The sequence below is a fragment of the Anolis sagrei genome, chromosome 3 (assembly GCF_037176765.1).
Source record: "Anolis sagrei isolate rAnoSag1 chromosome 3, rAnoSag1.mat, whole genome shotgun sequence".
NCBI classification, from domain to species: domain Eukaryota; kingdom Metazoa; phylum Chordata; class Lepidosauria; order Squamata; family Dactyloidae; genus Anolis; species Anolis sagrei.
The window spans coordinates 159,937,804-159,953,399 of record NC_090023.1 but is presented as its reverse complement, the minus strand read 5'-3'; the positions used below and the strand labels follow the sequence as shown (position 1 = coordinate 159,953,399).

The 15,596-nt window shown below is 44.6% G+C and overlaps 1 protein-coding gene and 1 pseudogene across 11 annotated transcripts in view; one reads left to right on the top strand and one right to left on the bottom strand.

Annotated features, from left to right (window-relative positions):
• LDB3 (LIM domain binding 3) overlaps positions 1–15,596 on the top strand; it is a 264,318-nt gene that overhangs the window by 239,347 nt on the left and 9,375 nt on the right. For all 11 annotated transcript variants that reach the window (XM_060768974.2, XM_060768975.2, XM_067465640.1 and 8 more), the window contains 2 exons: positions 11,587–11,929; positions 14,300–14,480. In XM_060768974.2, coding sequence (XP_060624957.1) covers positions 11,587–11,929; positions 14,300–14,480 — 524 coding nt within the window. The remainder of the gene's footprint in view (positions 1–11,586; positions 11,930–14,299; positions 14,481–15,596) is intronic.
• Positions 331–1,470, bottom strand: LOC132769748 (F-box/LRR-repeat protein 16-like; annotated as a pseudogene).

Sequence of the window (15,596 nt, the reverse complement as noted above, 5' to 3'; positions counted from 1 at the left end):
ATAATGTCCCTCCAAGGTTACCTCCAAAATGAACACGGGGGTTTTCAGCTTAATCTCCTAGTCGATACATTTAGCAGATTGAAAGGTCAGGGAAGCAACAAGCTGCTGAAGTGGCGGAATAGACTTCACTTTTAAGACTCTTAACAGGACTCAATTTGTTTAATGCCCTTTCATGTTAAACTTTTAAAAGTCTATGAAAACTAGCCTAGGAAAGAAGAGGTTATGCTAGAATTCTTCCCACTTATATAATGCCCCCATTATTATTTTAACATTTGCTAACAAGAGCGAACTCTGTAAATGGCACCCTCCCCCCCCCCCCCGCTCAATTTATCATTTTATACATTTTTTGTCAATGATGCGCTGGCACCAGGAGAGGTCCAGGCTGCGGAGCTTGCGGAGGTTCTCGGCCACCAGCTCCACCCCATCGTCAGTGACTTTGGAGCAGCCTGAGAGGCAGAGGGTGCTCAGGTTGGGCAGGCTGTGGACCATGTTGACCACCCCGTGGATGGTGATCTCCCAGCAGGAGTTGAGGCGGAGTGTGTGGGTAGTGTAGCCCTGCTTGGCCGTGAAGTACGCTAGGGCTGTTTCCGTCACGTGGTAGGCCTGCAGGTTTAGCTCGGTCAGGTGGGGCAGCATCAGCCACATTGATGCAGTCACTGACGCTCAAGGAGGTGATGTGGGCATTCAGGCTCGACCAGAGGTCTACCTTGGTGAAGTCGTTGCAGCCGGACAGCTCCAGCTCCTTGCATCTGCTCCAGCATCACCTCGAGGCCCACATCTGTGATGGTTGATCTTTTAAGGCTCATGGACTTCACCCCTTTTTTGGACAGGGGATAGTTATCGATGAACTTGCAAATGTCCAAGTCTGAGACCCCCACCAGGCAGAAGCCATCAAAGCCCCGGATGGCAAAACCCTGGAGATTGACAAACTCCTTGTCACCACTGGGAAGAAGGTTGTAGAGCTCTTTGGTGTGCAGGACTGGCGTCAGGCCCACCCAGAACTTGGGCTGGTACAAGACCCTCCGCCATGCCTTGCACACCTGGGCCAGTACACACTTCTCACAGGCTGAAAGGTACACAAAGGCGGTTGAGGATCTTCTCGTCCACTGCCAGAGGCCTCTCAGCCTCAAAAGAGGAGAGGGGCATGTCTCCATTGGCTGGGGGCACCTAAACGGTGGAGCCCAGCCCCACCAAGTTAGCACTGGATGGGGACAGCATCCCAGCCAGGGTGGACAAGGACAAGGGCAAGGGTGAGGCCAGGCCAGGGAGGGCCAGCTCAGCATGGTTGGCTAAGGCTGGGCCCATGATGGCAGCAGGCACAGAGGAGGGCTGGCACAGGTGGTTCTTCATGGCGGGGGTCCCTTTGGTGATGCTGGAGGAGCCAAGCCCATTGGCCTGGGCAGGGAGCTTCACCAGCCTGTTCCGGGGTAAACATGGGGGTTTGGTGTCACTGTTGCTCTGGCTCGACATCCTCCAAGGTCACTCTGTTGGCGCTCTTAATGAACAGAGAATGGCTTTAAAGGTACAACAAGGAGGTTCCTGGCAAGCTTGAGTTGAAAACTTAAAAGCAGTAAGCAACAACAAAGCAAAAGCAGTAAGCAACAACAAAGCAACAAAGCAAAAGTGATGATAAATAGAGGGCCTTCCATCCACGTTGATACTTTTTATACATAAACAGAGCCTTTCCAAGTTTTCAAATAAAAATAAATATTCCATACATATCATATTTAAATAAATAGGGTTTCATGATTTATGCCCCAATCCTATGTCTTGGGAATACATCCATTAAATTCAGCAGGGCATAGGTTTTATGGGAGTCAGAATTTATGAGATTCAAAACAAATAGAACCATTTGCTAATGTGGAATATAGTAGAATAAGCCCAATCCGACTGGAAGTCCTGCTGTGAACGGACATTTCCTGTAGAAACAAAAATGTGCCACTTGCAGGCCCTTCTGTAGCCATGGTTTTGCTACTGAGCCATGGAATGCTTAGGAAACAAAGGCATTTATCATACAATCAATAGCAACACTATACTCTGTGTTCAAACATTAACCAGAATCCAGGAACTTCTGGTCAAAGAACGTGGCCTCCTCCTTCATAAGGTTAACACTTCTGAAGCCTGAGCCACACTCAGCTGTCAGAAAAAAGCTCTGCAACTAAGCACTTTTGGAAATAAATGATATAAGACTGCTACTGGGTGACCAACACACTCAGTTTGCTGTCCAGGTGGTAATCACTGATGAACAGTTTCAGGAGTATTATTATTATTATTATTATTATTATTATTATTATTATTTGAAACACAACAAGATGAGTCCACAGCAGACATTGTGCTTTCTGTTCAAATCAAATCAAATCATTTATTTCAGTCATTGACCAGCACAGGAAATAGTCACATTTTCATACAAACTTGGTATGTTTGGTACATTAAAAATATAAATATAACTACTGAAGCACAATATGGGTGAGAGAGCAGAAGGGAAGGGGAAACAGGGTAAAAACATACAATGCCCAGATCCAGCACCAAATTGTAGATTCAGCGAAGATGATTACTGGACACACAGTTAACTTTTGGGACTAGTCATTCCCTGACGGATTTTGTATGCTGCTGCACAGAACTTTGCAACATTGTAGGTTGTAGCTGAATTAATATCTGCAAGTAGCATGAAGGTATAAAATTGTCCTGAATGGCCTGGGTGCTTGTATAAAAGAGGTAAGATAAGCCTGGCATGGATATCCCTGTAGAATGGGCACTGGAGAAGCACATGTTCTATTGTTTCTACATGACCCGAGTCACAGGAGTAGAGTCTCTCTGGGAAAGGGATCTTTTGGTAGCGGCCTTCGAGTACAGCTGACGGGAGAGCGTGGCATCGAGCCAGGGAGAAAGCCCTTCGATGAATGGGAACTTCTAAGTTTGTTAAATATGCCATAGGGGAGGCAAGATATCTGCTGTCTTCATTGATAAGGAAGGTTGGAACCGAGGCCAGATCTAGTTGTCGCTCTGTGTCTGTGATACGTTGTTTAATAAGTGCTTTGACTTGATTGTAATCCATAGCAAGTAGTAGACCTGGAGAAAATCCCAATGAGGATTGGAAGTCATCCTTCATGGTTATTGGGGCAAGACCAAAGGGTGCACGGGATAGTCTGAGCCAGAGGTTGAGTATGGCCACCCACACCCTGGTCTCCACTCTCATAAAGCCCATCTCTAGTCGCAGGGTGGCATTAGAAACGCATTTAGGGACCTGCAAAGCCGATCTCAGAAACTTTGACTGAACCAGCTCGCTGTTCAGCATATTATTTGAGAAGACAGAAATGCTGGACCACTCTCACAACCACCATGTCAGACTACACAGAGAAGCCATTGAAATACACAAGCATGTCGACAATTTCAACAGAAAGGAGGAAACAATGAAAATGAACAAAATCTGGCTACCAGTATTTTAAAAAAAAAACTCTAAAATTACAACAGCACAACAACAGAGAGGAAACAAACAAGGACATCTAATCACCTCTCAACAAAAGTTTGCTCCAGGCACTGTCAGGCCATTATATGCTAATCAAGGTGGTCAGTTGAAACATTCACACCTAGCTCCAGCAGACAAGAGTCCTTTGTCTCACCCTGGTCATTCCACAGATATATAAACCCATTTTCCTAGTTCCAACAGACCTCACTACCTCTGAGGATGCTTGCCATAGATGCAGGCGAAACGTCAGGAGAGAATGCCTCTAGACCATGGCCATATAGCCCGAAAAAACCTACACCAACTCAGAAAGAATATTGCAAGAATTGGAATAATGATATTTTTCACCAAGCAAATAGCTGTTCTTGGATAATGACAACTAGGAACACAGCGAACAGATGAAACCACTCTGTTTAAGTACAGAATGCCAAGGCTGGGAGGGTTCTGAATTTGACAATTAGAGATGGAATATTGTAATGTTGACTGACTTAGGCAGAAATAGCAACACCCTGAAGCTTAATGTGATTGGAGAGTGGAGAATTTGGTTCTATTTACCTTTTTGGTGTGAAAAAATGAAGCCTGCAGCTAAGGTGGGGAATGATGCTGTCATACTGCAGGAACTTTTGGTGTTCACTGTGTATGAAAGGTACAAAATGAAACTTGGGATGAATAGAAGGAGAAAGGAATTATTAAATGAAAATATAGTATAAAAACTATGTTACTCATGTACGAGAAGCATCAAACTCAAAAACTTGAGTCTCACATGGAAATCTAGCCTGTACTGGTAACATTCATTGAACTAGAACTTGGAAAAATTACCTGTTTGCACTACAACTCACAGAATCCTCCAGCCAATCTGATCATTTGCCTTGTTGGCTGGGGGATTCCAATGAAATGCATTATTCAACCTTTCATAAAACAAAGATGTGCTGGTACAGCTGTACCAGAAGCTCTCACTTTATTTGCCTTGTATTAAGTGTTTGCTTACAGCCCAAGGCTTGGGGTTCTGCAGAAGAGTGGTTTCCTGTTAAAGTTTGCAGTTATAGGGCAGGCCCCCTGTCCATCTTCGTTAAGTTTGGTTCCGCCTCTGTTCAGGACAATTGTGAAGGGAAGGGAGCCATTTTCAGTCAGTCTCAGCAAGGAAAGTCAATGTACTGGATGTGTACAGACTTCTCCTGTACAAAGGCTTCAACCCTTAAGACCCTCCGGGGGAGAACAGTCTTAAGAGCAAAGGATTCCCAAAGATTCCCAGGGAAACAGTCCTAAAGCTCTGAGGAATTTCGGAGGGAAAAACAGCTTTGAATATCTAAGAACTCCAGTTGAAGTGACTACAGGCCTACTGGTAGGTCCACTCGGTGCTTTGAGATGCAGTTCAACCTGGTAGTGAAGCCCACAGCCGTTAGGTTTAGGTTCACAGTTAGCCTGGGAGAAGTTTGGAAAGGGATTTTCCTTTAGAGTAAAGTAACAGCCAGAAGCCACCAGTTGCACAGAGCCTGGAAGCATTTGTTTAACCCTTTGAAGACAAAAGACGTTTCTGTTGATTGTTCACCAATAAAAGACTTTGTTATATTTTACAAGCCCTCTACAGACTGTTTATGGTGAAAATCCTTACGAATTTCTCTTCGGGCCCCCTGGCTTCCTGCTGGTCCAAAGTGGCACGTCCTGTTTTAAAAGCAATTCGTTTCAAGCCTAGTGCACGACAGAACAAAAGATGTTACCCGCCTTGAGTCCCCCTGGGGAGAAAAATGGGATATAAATAAAGATAATAATAATAATTAATTTTAATAATAATAATAATCATAATCAATAAGTATGCTGTGACACATTGTGCTTTTGTGTCAATAATAATAATAATAATAATAATAATAATAATAATATATTCAGCAAGTGAAACAAATGATAGAAGAAGAGAAACATGCAGTGGCAGATTATGTGAAAGGCAGTCAAGAACCAACATTGAGGGAAGTCAATAGTAGTAAACTGCTTCAAGTGCAAAAGACAAAGACTGAATACTGTAAAAATACAATGCAAAGCAGAAGAGAAAACTGGCCAAAGAAGGCTCTCCATGGACAATTCCTGGGAAACATTGAAGCAAAATTGACAAAGAAAAAACATGGCTGTGGCTCACAAATGGAACTTTGAAAAAGGAGACAGAGGGCCTGATTTTGGCAACCCAAGAACAAGCCATTCGAACCAATGCCATCAAACCCTGAATTGAAAAGTCGACGACAAATCCAAAGTGTAGACTCTGCAAGGAAGCAGATGAAATAATGGATCACATCCTTAGCTGCTGCAAGAAGATTGTGTAGACAGACTACAAGCAGAGGCATAACACCGTTGCTCAGATGATTCATTGGAACTTGTGCCACTAGTACCATCTGCCTGCGACAAAGAACTGGTGGGATCACAAGCCGGAAAAGGTTACAGAAAATGACTTCCAAATTCAGACAGACAGAGTTTTGGAGCACAATACTCTTGACCTCACGATCGTGTTAAAAAACAAAGCATGGATTGTCAACGTCGCAATCCCAGGTGACAGCAGGATTGAAGAATAGCAACTGGAAAAGCTGACATGATATGAGGATTTAAAGATCAAACTGCAAAGACTGTGGCACAAGCCAGTCAAGGAGGTCCTTCAAATCATTTCAGACTTACGACTGCCGAAAGTGAATTTATCATGATGTTTTCTCAGCAAGGTTTGTTCAGGAGGGGGTTGCCTTTGCTTTCCTCTGAGGCTGAGAGAATGTGACTTTCCCAAGGTCACCTGTTGGGTTTCTATGGCCAAGTGAGGATTATGAGCAATAAATAAATGGCATTTCCACATTCAGAGACAATAGGGAGAGTCTGCATTGGGGACAGTTAGTGGTGAAGAGGTACTGTATGTGAGTGTCCCAGAGATGACTGGCTGGCTCAGATTGGAAGTAGTGCTCCAGCGGAAAGGTAACGGTGCTCCATGCAGTCATGCCAGCCACATGATCTTGGAGGTGTCTACAGACAGCGTCGGCTCTTTGGCTTAGAAATGGAGATGAGCACCAGATCCTAGAGTCAGACATGACTGGATTTAATGTCAGGGGAAAACCTTTACAGGTGTACTACATGCTCTTTGGATATTATACTTTCTCCTTACATAGAGCATTTTGGACTGTTCCAGGACAGTTTGCTGCATGAAAGAAAGGACAAAATGGCACACATACAAACATACAAACTTATTCTTTATCATTTACTAGCTGTACCCGCCACGCGTTTCTGTGACCAACCGTCTCTCCCTCTTTCTTTCCTTCTTTCCCTCCTTCCTTTGCTCCCTCTTTCCTTCCTTCCCTTTTTTCTTTTCTTCTCTCCTTCCTTCCTTCTCTACCTTTCCTTCCCCCTTTTCCTTTATCTCTTTTTCTCTCCTTCCTTCCTTCCTTCCTTCCTTCCTTCCTTCCTTCCTTCCTTCCTTCCTTCCTTTGTTTTTTGCTTCCATCCTCTTTCCTTCCCTCCCTCTTTCTCTCCTTCTTTCCCTCCTTCCTTCACTCCCTCTTTCCTTCCTTCCCTTTTTCTTTCCTTCTCTCCTTCCTTCTCTACCTCTTTCCTTCCTTCCCCCTTTTTTCCTTTCCTTCCCCTTTTTCTCCTTTCTTCCTTCTCTACCTCTTTCCTTTCTTCTCTCTTTCCTTCTTTATTTCCCTCCATCTTTATCTCTCTATCTTTCTTTCTTTCTCCCCTTCTTTCCCTCCCTCTTCCTTCCCTTTTTACTGTAGCTTTTCATCATTTAGCTTTTTGGGGGTTTTAAGTCCTTTTTGCTGTTTTTTTTGGGGGGGGGGGGTGTTATTAGTGATGGTCACTCATTGGTCTGTTAAGGGTATAGTGTCCAAATTTCATGTTAGTTCGTCCAGTTGTTCTTGAGTTTTGTTAATCCCACAAACGAACAGAACATTTTTATTTATATAGATTTGACTCCAGTAATTAAATTGTACCTTATGTGAAGAAAAGGCACTCTGACCATTGCATAAGTAGAACTATTGGAAAAGTTGGAAAAAAAGGAAGAGGTCCCTAATTGGTTTCTGCAATGGGTTAAATGCCAGTGGCTACGTTACCCAGAGTGTAACAGCTGTGGTATTCTAAAGATGGTTGAGCAGCACACTATCTGAGCCCAGCACAATGGTGGCATTCTCCAAAGGCAGCTGAGTTTCCGCAGGGATCATACAGCAGCCCTATGGATCTGTAAAAAGTAAGGGTCTGAGAGAAGGAGAGGTCAATAAGCTACCAAACAATACTCCCGCTGTTCTGTCAAAAGAAGTCTTAGGTTCTGTAATTGCTACCACCAGATCAGATCCCAGTAACTCTAAGGCTGGTAGTGAATAAGCTCTCTTCGAAGGGGATCTTGGAACAAGTCAGAGGAAGAAAGGCAAGCCCTGGAGCTTTTAATAGAAGTAAAGGGATATTATGGTGGGTAGGGGGAGGAGAGTCAGGAAGCAGTGTAATAATGGAGACAAAATATTTGCCATTCCAGAAGGGAGTCCCTGCAGCTGTCCGGGGCTTGAAAGAACTGTGCAAGGCAGTGCATGCAAACGGCAAGCCTGCCTGGCTGGGGGGATTTGCCCTGGCACGTTTCTTTCTGGAAAAATTCATGGGTTGGTTATGACAGGAGATAAATCTTATCCTCACTTAAGAGAAGAGGGGGAAAACAAACTGAGATGAAGCCACCAACACTCCTTTGCAGTTGCTAATTCTCAAATGCCCACAAAGGTACACAGATGTTTGTTAGATTTTTTATGACCCAAGGTTTCTTTCTATCGATTGCTACTACTGTATGTTCTAAACACAGGAGGGAAAGGGGAAGCATTTGAATACATGCATGACCAGGCATGTAGCCGGGGGGGGGGGAGCTCGGGGGGCTGAAGCCCCCCCCCCCCCCGAAATTCTCATGGTGGTTCGCGAAAAGGCCTTACTGGTGCATTACTTAAACTGTTATGTTGATTCATATCATGATCTGATCACCATACTCAATATATCCCATATGCATGGGGGTATTGGGATAATGATACAAAAAGTTTGCTAGGGTAGACCCTCTTTCACTCAGACTCAGCCCCCCCCCCCCCCCGGAAACTCAGCCCCCCCGAAACCCCCCCTGAAAAAAATTCAGCCCCCCCCCCCCCCAAACGAAATCCTGGCTACGGGCCTGTGCATGACTGAAACATGTCAGCCGTCACAGCCATTTCAGGAAGGCTGACATTATTGTTCTTATACCCCGCTACCAGGCCTGTAGCGAGGGGGTGATTTTAGGGGTTCAACCCCCCCCCCCGAAATGTTTCAGATTTTTTAAAAAAACCTGGTTTACTCATGAATTTTAACTGGTTAACCTAATCCCCATGCTGCTAAGTCTATGAGATGGAAAAAATCAAGAGTCCCTCCAGAACTGCAAGCACTATCTCAAGCAAATATTGACAATTTATTCACACTGTCATTCCTTGCAGCAATAGCCGATGTAGTGAAGCAACCAAGTTGGGTGTGTGTGTGTTGAATGCTCTCATTAAGGAGTCCAGACTTGGTGGAGGTGATTGACAAGGGCAGAGCTGCAGGCTACTGAAGGCTGCTCTACCCCCTGCTGTGCTCTTGGCTTCAGCGTGAGCGAGGAGGCAGGTTTCAACCCCCCCCCCCCCCCGCAAAATTTTCAACCCCCCCCCCCCCCCGAAAGTTTCAACCCCTCTCGAAAAAATTTTCTGGCTACGGCCCTGCCCGCTACCATTTCCCGCAGGACGCGGTGCAGCTTACAAGAGGCCAAGCCCAACGACATCATAAAACAACAACAAAACAGTAAATAACTCATAAAAAGTAAAAACAATACAATAATAACACAACACGTTTTAAAACATGAGGCGGGCCAAATGTGAAAGTTTTAAAAGTTAAAAGCTGGGAAGTTTAAAGGGGATAGGAGGAATGTTCTGGGAAAGGTAGACGTGCAGACATTTCTAAATCTCTCATAAAGTGCATTGAGGACATATTGCTTAGGATTCCTTATTCTGGTAAGGCATACCGGAACATCCAGGTTTTCTAAAGACTGCCAATGTTGGGGCCTGTCTGATGTCTTACCTATGTTATATGGATAATTCTCATCCCTAAAAACCTTAATGTTACTGTGTTCTTGTTGGCAGCCTTGACAAAGACTGGAACAACAGAAGCTGGACAGTATCTATTTATTTATTTATTTATTTCGGGTGTTTCTACCCCGCCCTTCTCAAGCCCTGAGGGGGGACTCAGGGTGGCTTACACAAAGGCACGATTCGATGCCTACACGAGATATACATACATACAAAACAGCAGTTAAAACAATTAGCAAGTTAAAACAGTCGGTACATAACACAATTAATAAAGCTAAATCTCATGTTCAGCATTCATCTTTCAGAGTTCCATAATTCCATTCCATTTAGTCAATTCCTGTCCATCGTCAAGTCCTTTCTTTAGCTGCCAGAATGTCTGAATGCCTGGTCCCAAATCCAAGTTTTCAATTTTTTCCTAAAGAAAGGAGGGATGTCGTTGATCTAATTTCCCCAAGGAGTGAATTCCACAGGTGAGGGGCCACCACTGAGAAGGCCCTGCTCCTCGTCCCCATCAATCTCACTTGTGAAAGAGGCGAGGTCGAGAGCAGGGCCTCCCCAGAGGATCTTAGACTCCGAGGTGGGACGTAGAAGGAGATCCGTTCGGACAGATACACTGGGCCGGAACCATATAGGGTTTTGTAGGTCAAAACCAGCACTTTGAATTGTGCTCGGAATTGGATCGGCAGCCAGTAGCTTTTATAGTTCAGTTTGTTCTACAGATGGGATTATGTGATATTCTTGGATTTGCTCTAGCATTTGATTTGTGATCAAGGAGTTAGGCATGATTATTTATTTATTTATTTGTTTGTTTATTTGTCGTGTCAGGGCAACCAGTCAATTATATTACATTTCTAACAGAACAAAGCAAACAAACAGACAAAATACAAAATTTGTGAGTTTGGTAGTTGATTAAATGTCCTCTGACCAGTATCTGGCTACTTGGAGTGCTTCTGGTGTTGCTGCAAGAAGGTCCTCCATGGTGCATGTGGCAGGGCTCAGGTTGCATTGCAGCAGGTGGTCAGTGGTTTGCTCCTCTCCACACTCGCATGTCGAGGATTCCACTTTGTAGCCCCATTTCTGAAGGTTGGCTCTGCATCTCGTGGTGCCAGAGCGCAGTCTGTTCAGCGTCTTCCAAGTCGCCCAGTCCTCTGTGTGCCCAGGGGGGGAGTCTCTCATTTGGTATCAACCATTGAGTGAGGTTTCTGAGTTTGAGCCTGTCACTTTTGGACTCTCGCTTGCTGAGGTGTTCCAGTGAGTGTCTCTGTAGATCTTAGAAAACTATGTCTAGATTTAAGTCATTAACGTGCTGGCTGATACCCAAACAGGGGATGAGCTGGAGATGTCTCTGCCTTGGTCTTAGAAAACTATGTCTAGATTTAAGTCATTAACGTGCTGGCTGATACCCAAACAGGGGATGAGCTGGAGATGTCTCTGCCTTGGTTATTATTATCATCATCATCTTTATTTATTTATTTACTAGCCATCCTCTGCCATGCATTGCTGTGGCCCACATGGGAGTTCTGTGTGGGAGGTTTGCCCAATTCTATCGTTGGTGGGGTTCAGATTGCTCTGTGATTGTAAGTAAACTATAACTCCCAGCAACTACAACTCCCAAATATCAAGATTCTATTTTCCCCAAACTCCACCAGTGTTCACATTTGGGCATATTGAGTATTCATGTAGAGTTTGGTCCAGATCCATCATTGTTTGAGTCCACAGTACTCTCTGGATGTAGGTGAACTACAACTCCAAAACCAAAGGACACTGCCCACCAAACCCTGCCAGTATTTTCTGTTGGTCATGGGAGAACTGTGTGCCAAGTTAGGTTCAATTCCATCGTTGGTGGGGTTCAGAATGCTCTTTGATTGTAGGTGAACTATAAATCCCAGCAATTACAACTCCCAAATGACAAAATCAGTTTTTTGAGTGAAGCATATACATTGCGTTGTTAGGTGTATCGTGTCCAAATTTGGTGCTGGTAAACAACTATGGTTTCCAATAGTAAAAATAAAGGCATTAAATGAGAGTTTTCTTTCCATACCACAGCTCCGGCTCCGGCTCCAGCTCCGGCTCCTGCCCCAGCATCAGTGTCTGTACATACTTATACTCCAAGCCAAGTGGAGCCTTCCAGCCGTCCTCCTTGGATCACGGATGACTCTTTCTCCCAGAAGTTTGCTCCTGGGAAAAGTACCACCACCATTACTAAGAATATCTTGCCACGGGGCGCTCCAGTCCCTCTGCCCACTGCTTCTGCTCCAGCTTATCCACCTCCTTCGATACCGGCCTCCTCTCAGGCGCCTGCTGTGGCCCGGGGCACCATTCAAAGGGCTGAGCGCTTCCCAGCCAGCAGCCGGACTCCACTCTGTGGACACTGTAATAGCATAATCAGGTACGGCCATATGGGACTCTCCACAGCAGGCCCGTAGCTAGGATTTTGTTTGGGGGGGGGGGCTGAGTTTGGTTCGGGGGGGGGGGCTAAGTCTGAGTGAAAGAGGGTCTACCCTAGCAAACCTTTTGTATCGTTACCCCAATACCCCCATGCATATGGGATATATTGAGCATGGTGATCAGATCATGATATGAATAAACATAACAGTTTAAATAATGCACCAGTAAGACCTTCTCGTGGACCACCATGAGAATTTCGGGGGGAGCTGAAGCCCCCCAAGCCCCCCCCCCCCCCCCCCGGCTACATGCCTGCTCCACAGGTAGGGGAATTAAAAAAAATCATCCCACCCCAGGACAGAATGAAGTCTGAAGAATTGTAAATAATGGAGTGAGTTGGTCTTACAAAAGATGCAGCTAGGATTATTCAGTTAAAGATTTAAACATACAAAATAATGCATAACAAATTCTCAAAGCATCCATAGACAGTGGTGAAATAATCTGGATATCATTGGTGTCCCTGTTGACATTTCCATTTCTATACCCCTGTTTGTGTACAAATATAAATGCCACCTGTATGTTTGTACAAAAACATGCACAGAGGAATTGTGTCTCTGGTGATGTAGACTTTGGTCGATTAAAGTGAATGCCCTGTTTCGAAGCCACGTTGTGTGTGTATGTGCTTTCGAGTCACTTGTCAACTCATGGCAACCACATTTATTTCTGCAATTTTCTTAGGCAAGGAATACTAACTGGTGCTCCTTACAGGGAGAGGTCAATCCTCCTGTTTAAGGAGCTCCATTGGCTGCTGTTCATTTTCTGGGCCCAATTCAAGGTGCAGGTACTTACCTACAAAACCCTAAACGGTTTGGGGCCCGCCTACCTGCGTGACCGCATCTCTGCATACGAACCCACATGATTTCTTCGATCATCTGGAGAGGCCCTGCTCGCGATCCCACTTGCATTGGTGGGGACGAGGGACAGGGCTTTCTCAGTGGTGGCCCCTCGACTCTGGAACTCACTCCCCAAGGACATCAGGCATGCCCCAACATTGGCAGTCTTTAGAAGGAGCTTGAAAACATGGCTGTTCCAGTGTGCCTTCCCAGAATAAGGAAACTCCAAGCAATATGTCCCAAATGCACTTTACTAGAGATCTAGAATTGCCTGCAAGCCCCACCTATCCCTAAAATATCTAGCCTATTTCACCTGATCATGCCCAGCACTTTTAAAGATTTTAAGTATTACATTTGGCCCTGCCACAGGTTTTAATGCGCCACGGTGTTATTGTTAATGTTTTTGCTTTGTTTATGAGCTTTTTTTTATTATTATTGTATTGTTCTTGTGTTTTACTGATGTATTTGGGCTCGGCCTCTTGTAAGCCGCACCGAGTCCTTCGGGAGATGGTAGCGGGGTATAAATAAAGGATTATTATTATTATTATTATTATTATTATTATTATTATACTCAAGACGTGGTTTTGCCAGTTCTTTTTCTGAAATATAGCCTACAGCATTTAATATTCATTGGTGGTCTCCTATCCAAGTACAAACAAGGGCTGAGCGATCCAGTTCCGAGCACAATTCAAAGTGCTGGTTTTGACCTACAAAACCCTATACGGTTCCGGCCCAGTGTATCTGTCCGAACGGATCTCCCTCTACGTCTCACCCCGGAGTCTAAGATCTTCTGGGGAGGCCCTGCTCTCAACCCCACCTCTATCACAAGGTGGGGATGAGGAGCAGGGCCTTCTTGGTGGTGACCCCCCACCTGGGGAATTCACTCCCCGGGGAAATTAGATCTGCAACATCGCTCCTTTCCTTTAGGAAAAAAATAAAGACATGGATCTGGGACCAGGCATTCGGACAAGCGGGCAGATAAAGAAAGAACTTTGATGATGATTAGGAAATGATTAATGGATTAGATCTATGGAACTCTGAAAGACGAACGCTGATCACGAGAATAGTTTTGATATGATGTGTTATGTACTGGTTGTTGATTGTGTTAACTGTGATAACTGCTTTTAACTATGGTTTTGTATATTATGTGTAATTTGTATAGGCATCGAATTGTGCCTTTTTTGTAAGCCACCCTGAGTCCTCCTTCGGGGGTAGAGAAGGGTGGGGTTAAAGTACCCGAAATAAATAAATAAACATAAATGAGCCTTTAGGGTGTTTAGGGATTCAATGCTCTTTTATTTGAAGAGTCTTCAACAAGCAAACCTGCTTCTCTTAAAGAAAGTTCTCCGAACTTTCTCAAACTAATTCCCAAGATTTGCTGAGAGCAGCCACAGAGATTTGAAATTCGTATGATTTTGCCAGATAGCTGTATCTTGTTAGTAGTATCTTTTAAGATATTTATTACTGTAACAATTTTATAGGGGCCCTTTCCTGGTGGCGATGGGTCGTTCTTGGCATCCAGAGGAATTCAACTGTGCCCACTGCAAGACCACCCTGGTTGATGTGGGATTTGTTGAAGAACAGAACAATGTGTACTGTGAGCGTTGCTACGAGCAGTTCTTTGCCCCAACCTGTGCCAGATGCCATACCAAGGTCATGGGGGTAAGTTCAAAGGCTAATACAGAAAACTATAGGAATATGCATACAGCCACATCTTAACAGAGAAATGCTTACAAACAATCAAATATTATGGGAGCTGTGCTCTAACATTTCAAGATGCCGGGTTGTTGTAGGTTTTTCAGGCTATATGACCATGTTCTAGAAGCATTCTCTCCTGACGTTTTGCCTGCATCTATGGCAAGCATCCTCAGAGGTTGTGAGGTCTTGCCATAGATGCAGGCAAAACGTCAGGAGAGAATGCTTCTAGAACATGGTCATATGCTTCTACAACAACCCAGTGATTCCAGCCATGAAAGCCTTCAACAATACATTTCGAGATGCCATTGTCCCACCTCGGGTGTAAGTGGTTGAAAGATGAACTGTGGCATTCTCCGTGCCAAAGGCCAGATCCTTACTAGTCCTCATCAACTAAGAATCATTTTGCCATCTTTAGAATTGTTTGGTAAAGCTTCTAATCAGTGGACTGCATCTACCATACTATCTATTTATAATCAGCTCCCCAGGTTTACTTTTAATCACTCATGGATTTGATTTATTTATTTGTTGTGTCAGGGCAGCCAGTCAATTGTATTACATTTCTAACAGAACAAAACAAACAAACAAACAGACAAAATACAAAATTAGCAAGTTTGGTAGTTGATTAAATGTCCTTTGACCAGTATCTGGCCACTTGGAGTGCCTCTGGTGTTGCTGCAAGAAGATCCTCCATTGTGTATGTGGCAGGGCTCCGGTTTGCATTGCAGCAGGTGGTCAGTGGTTTGCTCTTCTCCACACTCGCATGTCATGGATTCCACTTTGTGGCCCCATTTCTTGAGGTTGGCTCTGCATCTCGTGGTGCCAGAGCGCAGTCTGTTCAGCGCCTTCCAAGTTGCCCAGTCTTCTGTGTGCCCAGGGGGGACTCCCTCATTTGGTATCAGCCATTGGTTTGAGCCTGCCACTTTTGGACTCTCGCTTACTGAGGTGCTCCAGCAAGTGTCTCTGTAGATCTTAGATAACTATTTTTAGATTTAAGTCATTGACATGCTGGCTGATACCCAAACAGGGGATGAGCTGGAGATGTCTCTGCCTTGGTCCTTTCACTATTGGCTGCTACTTCCC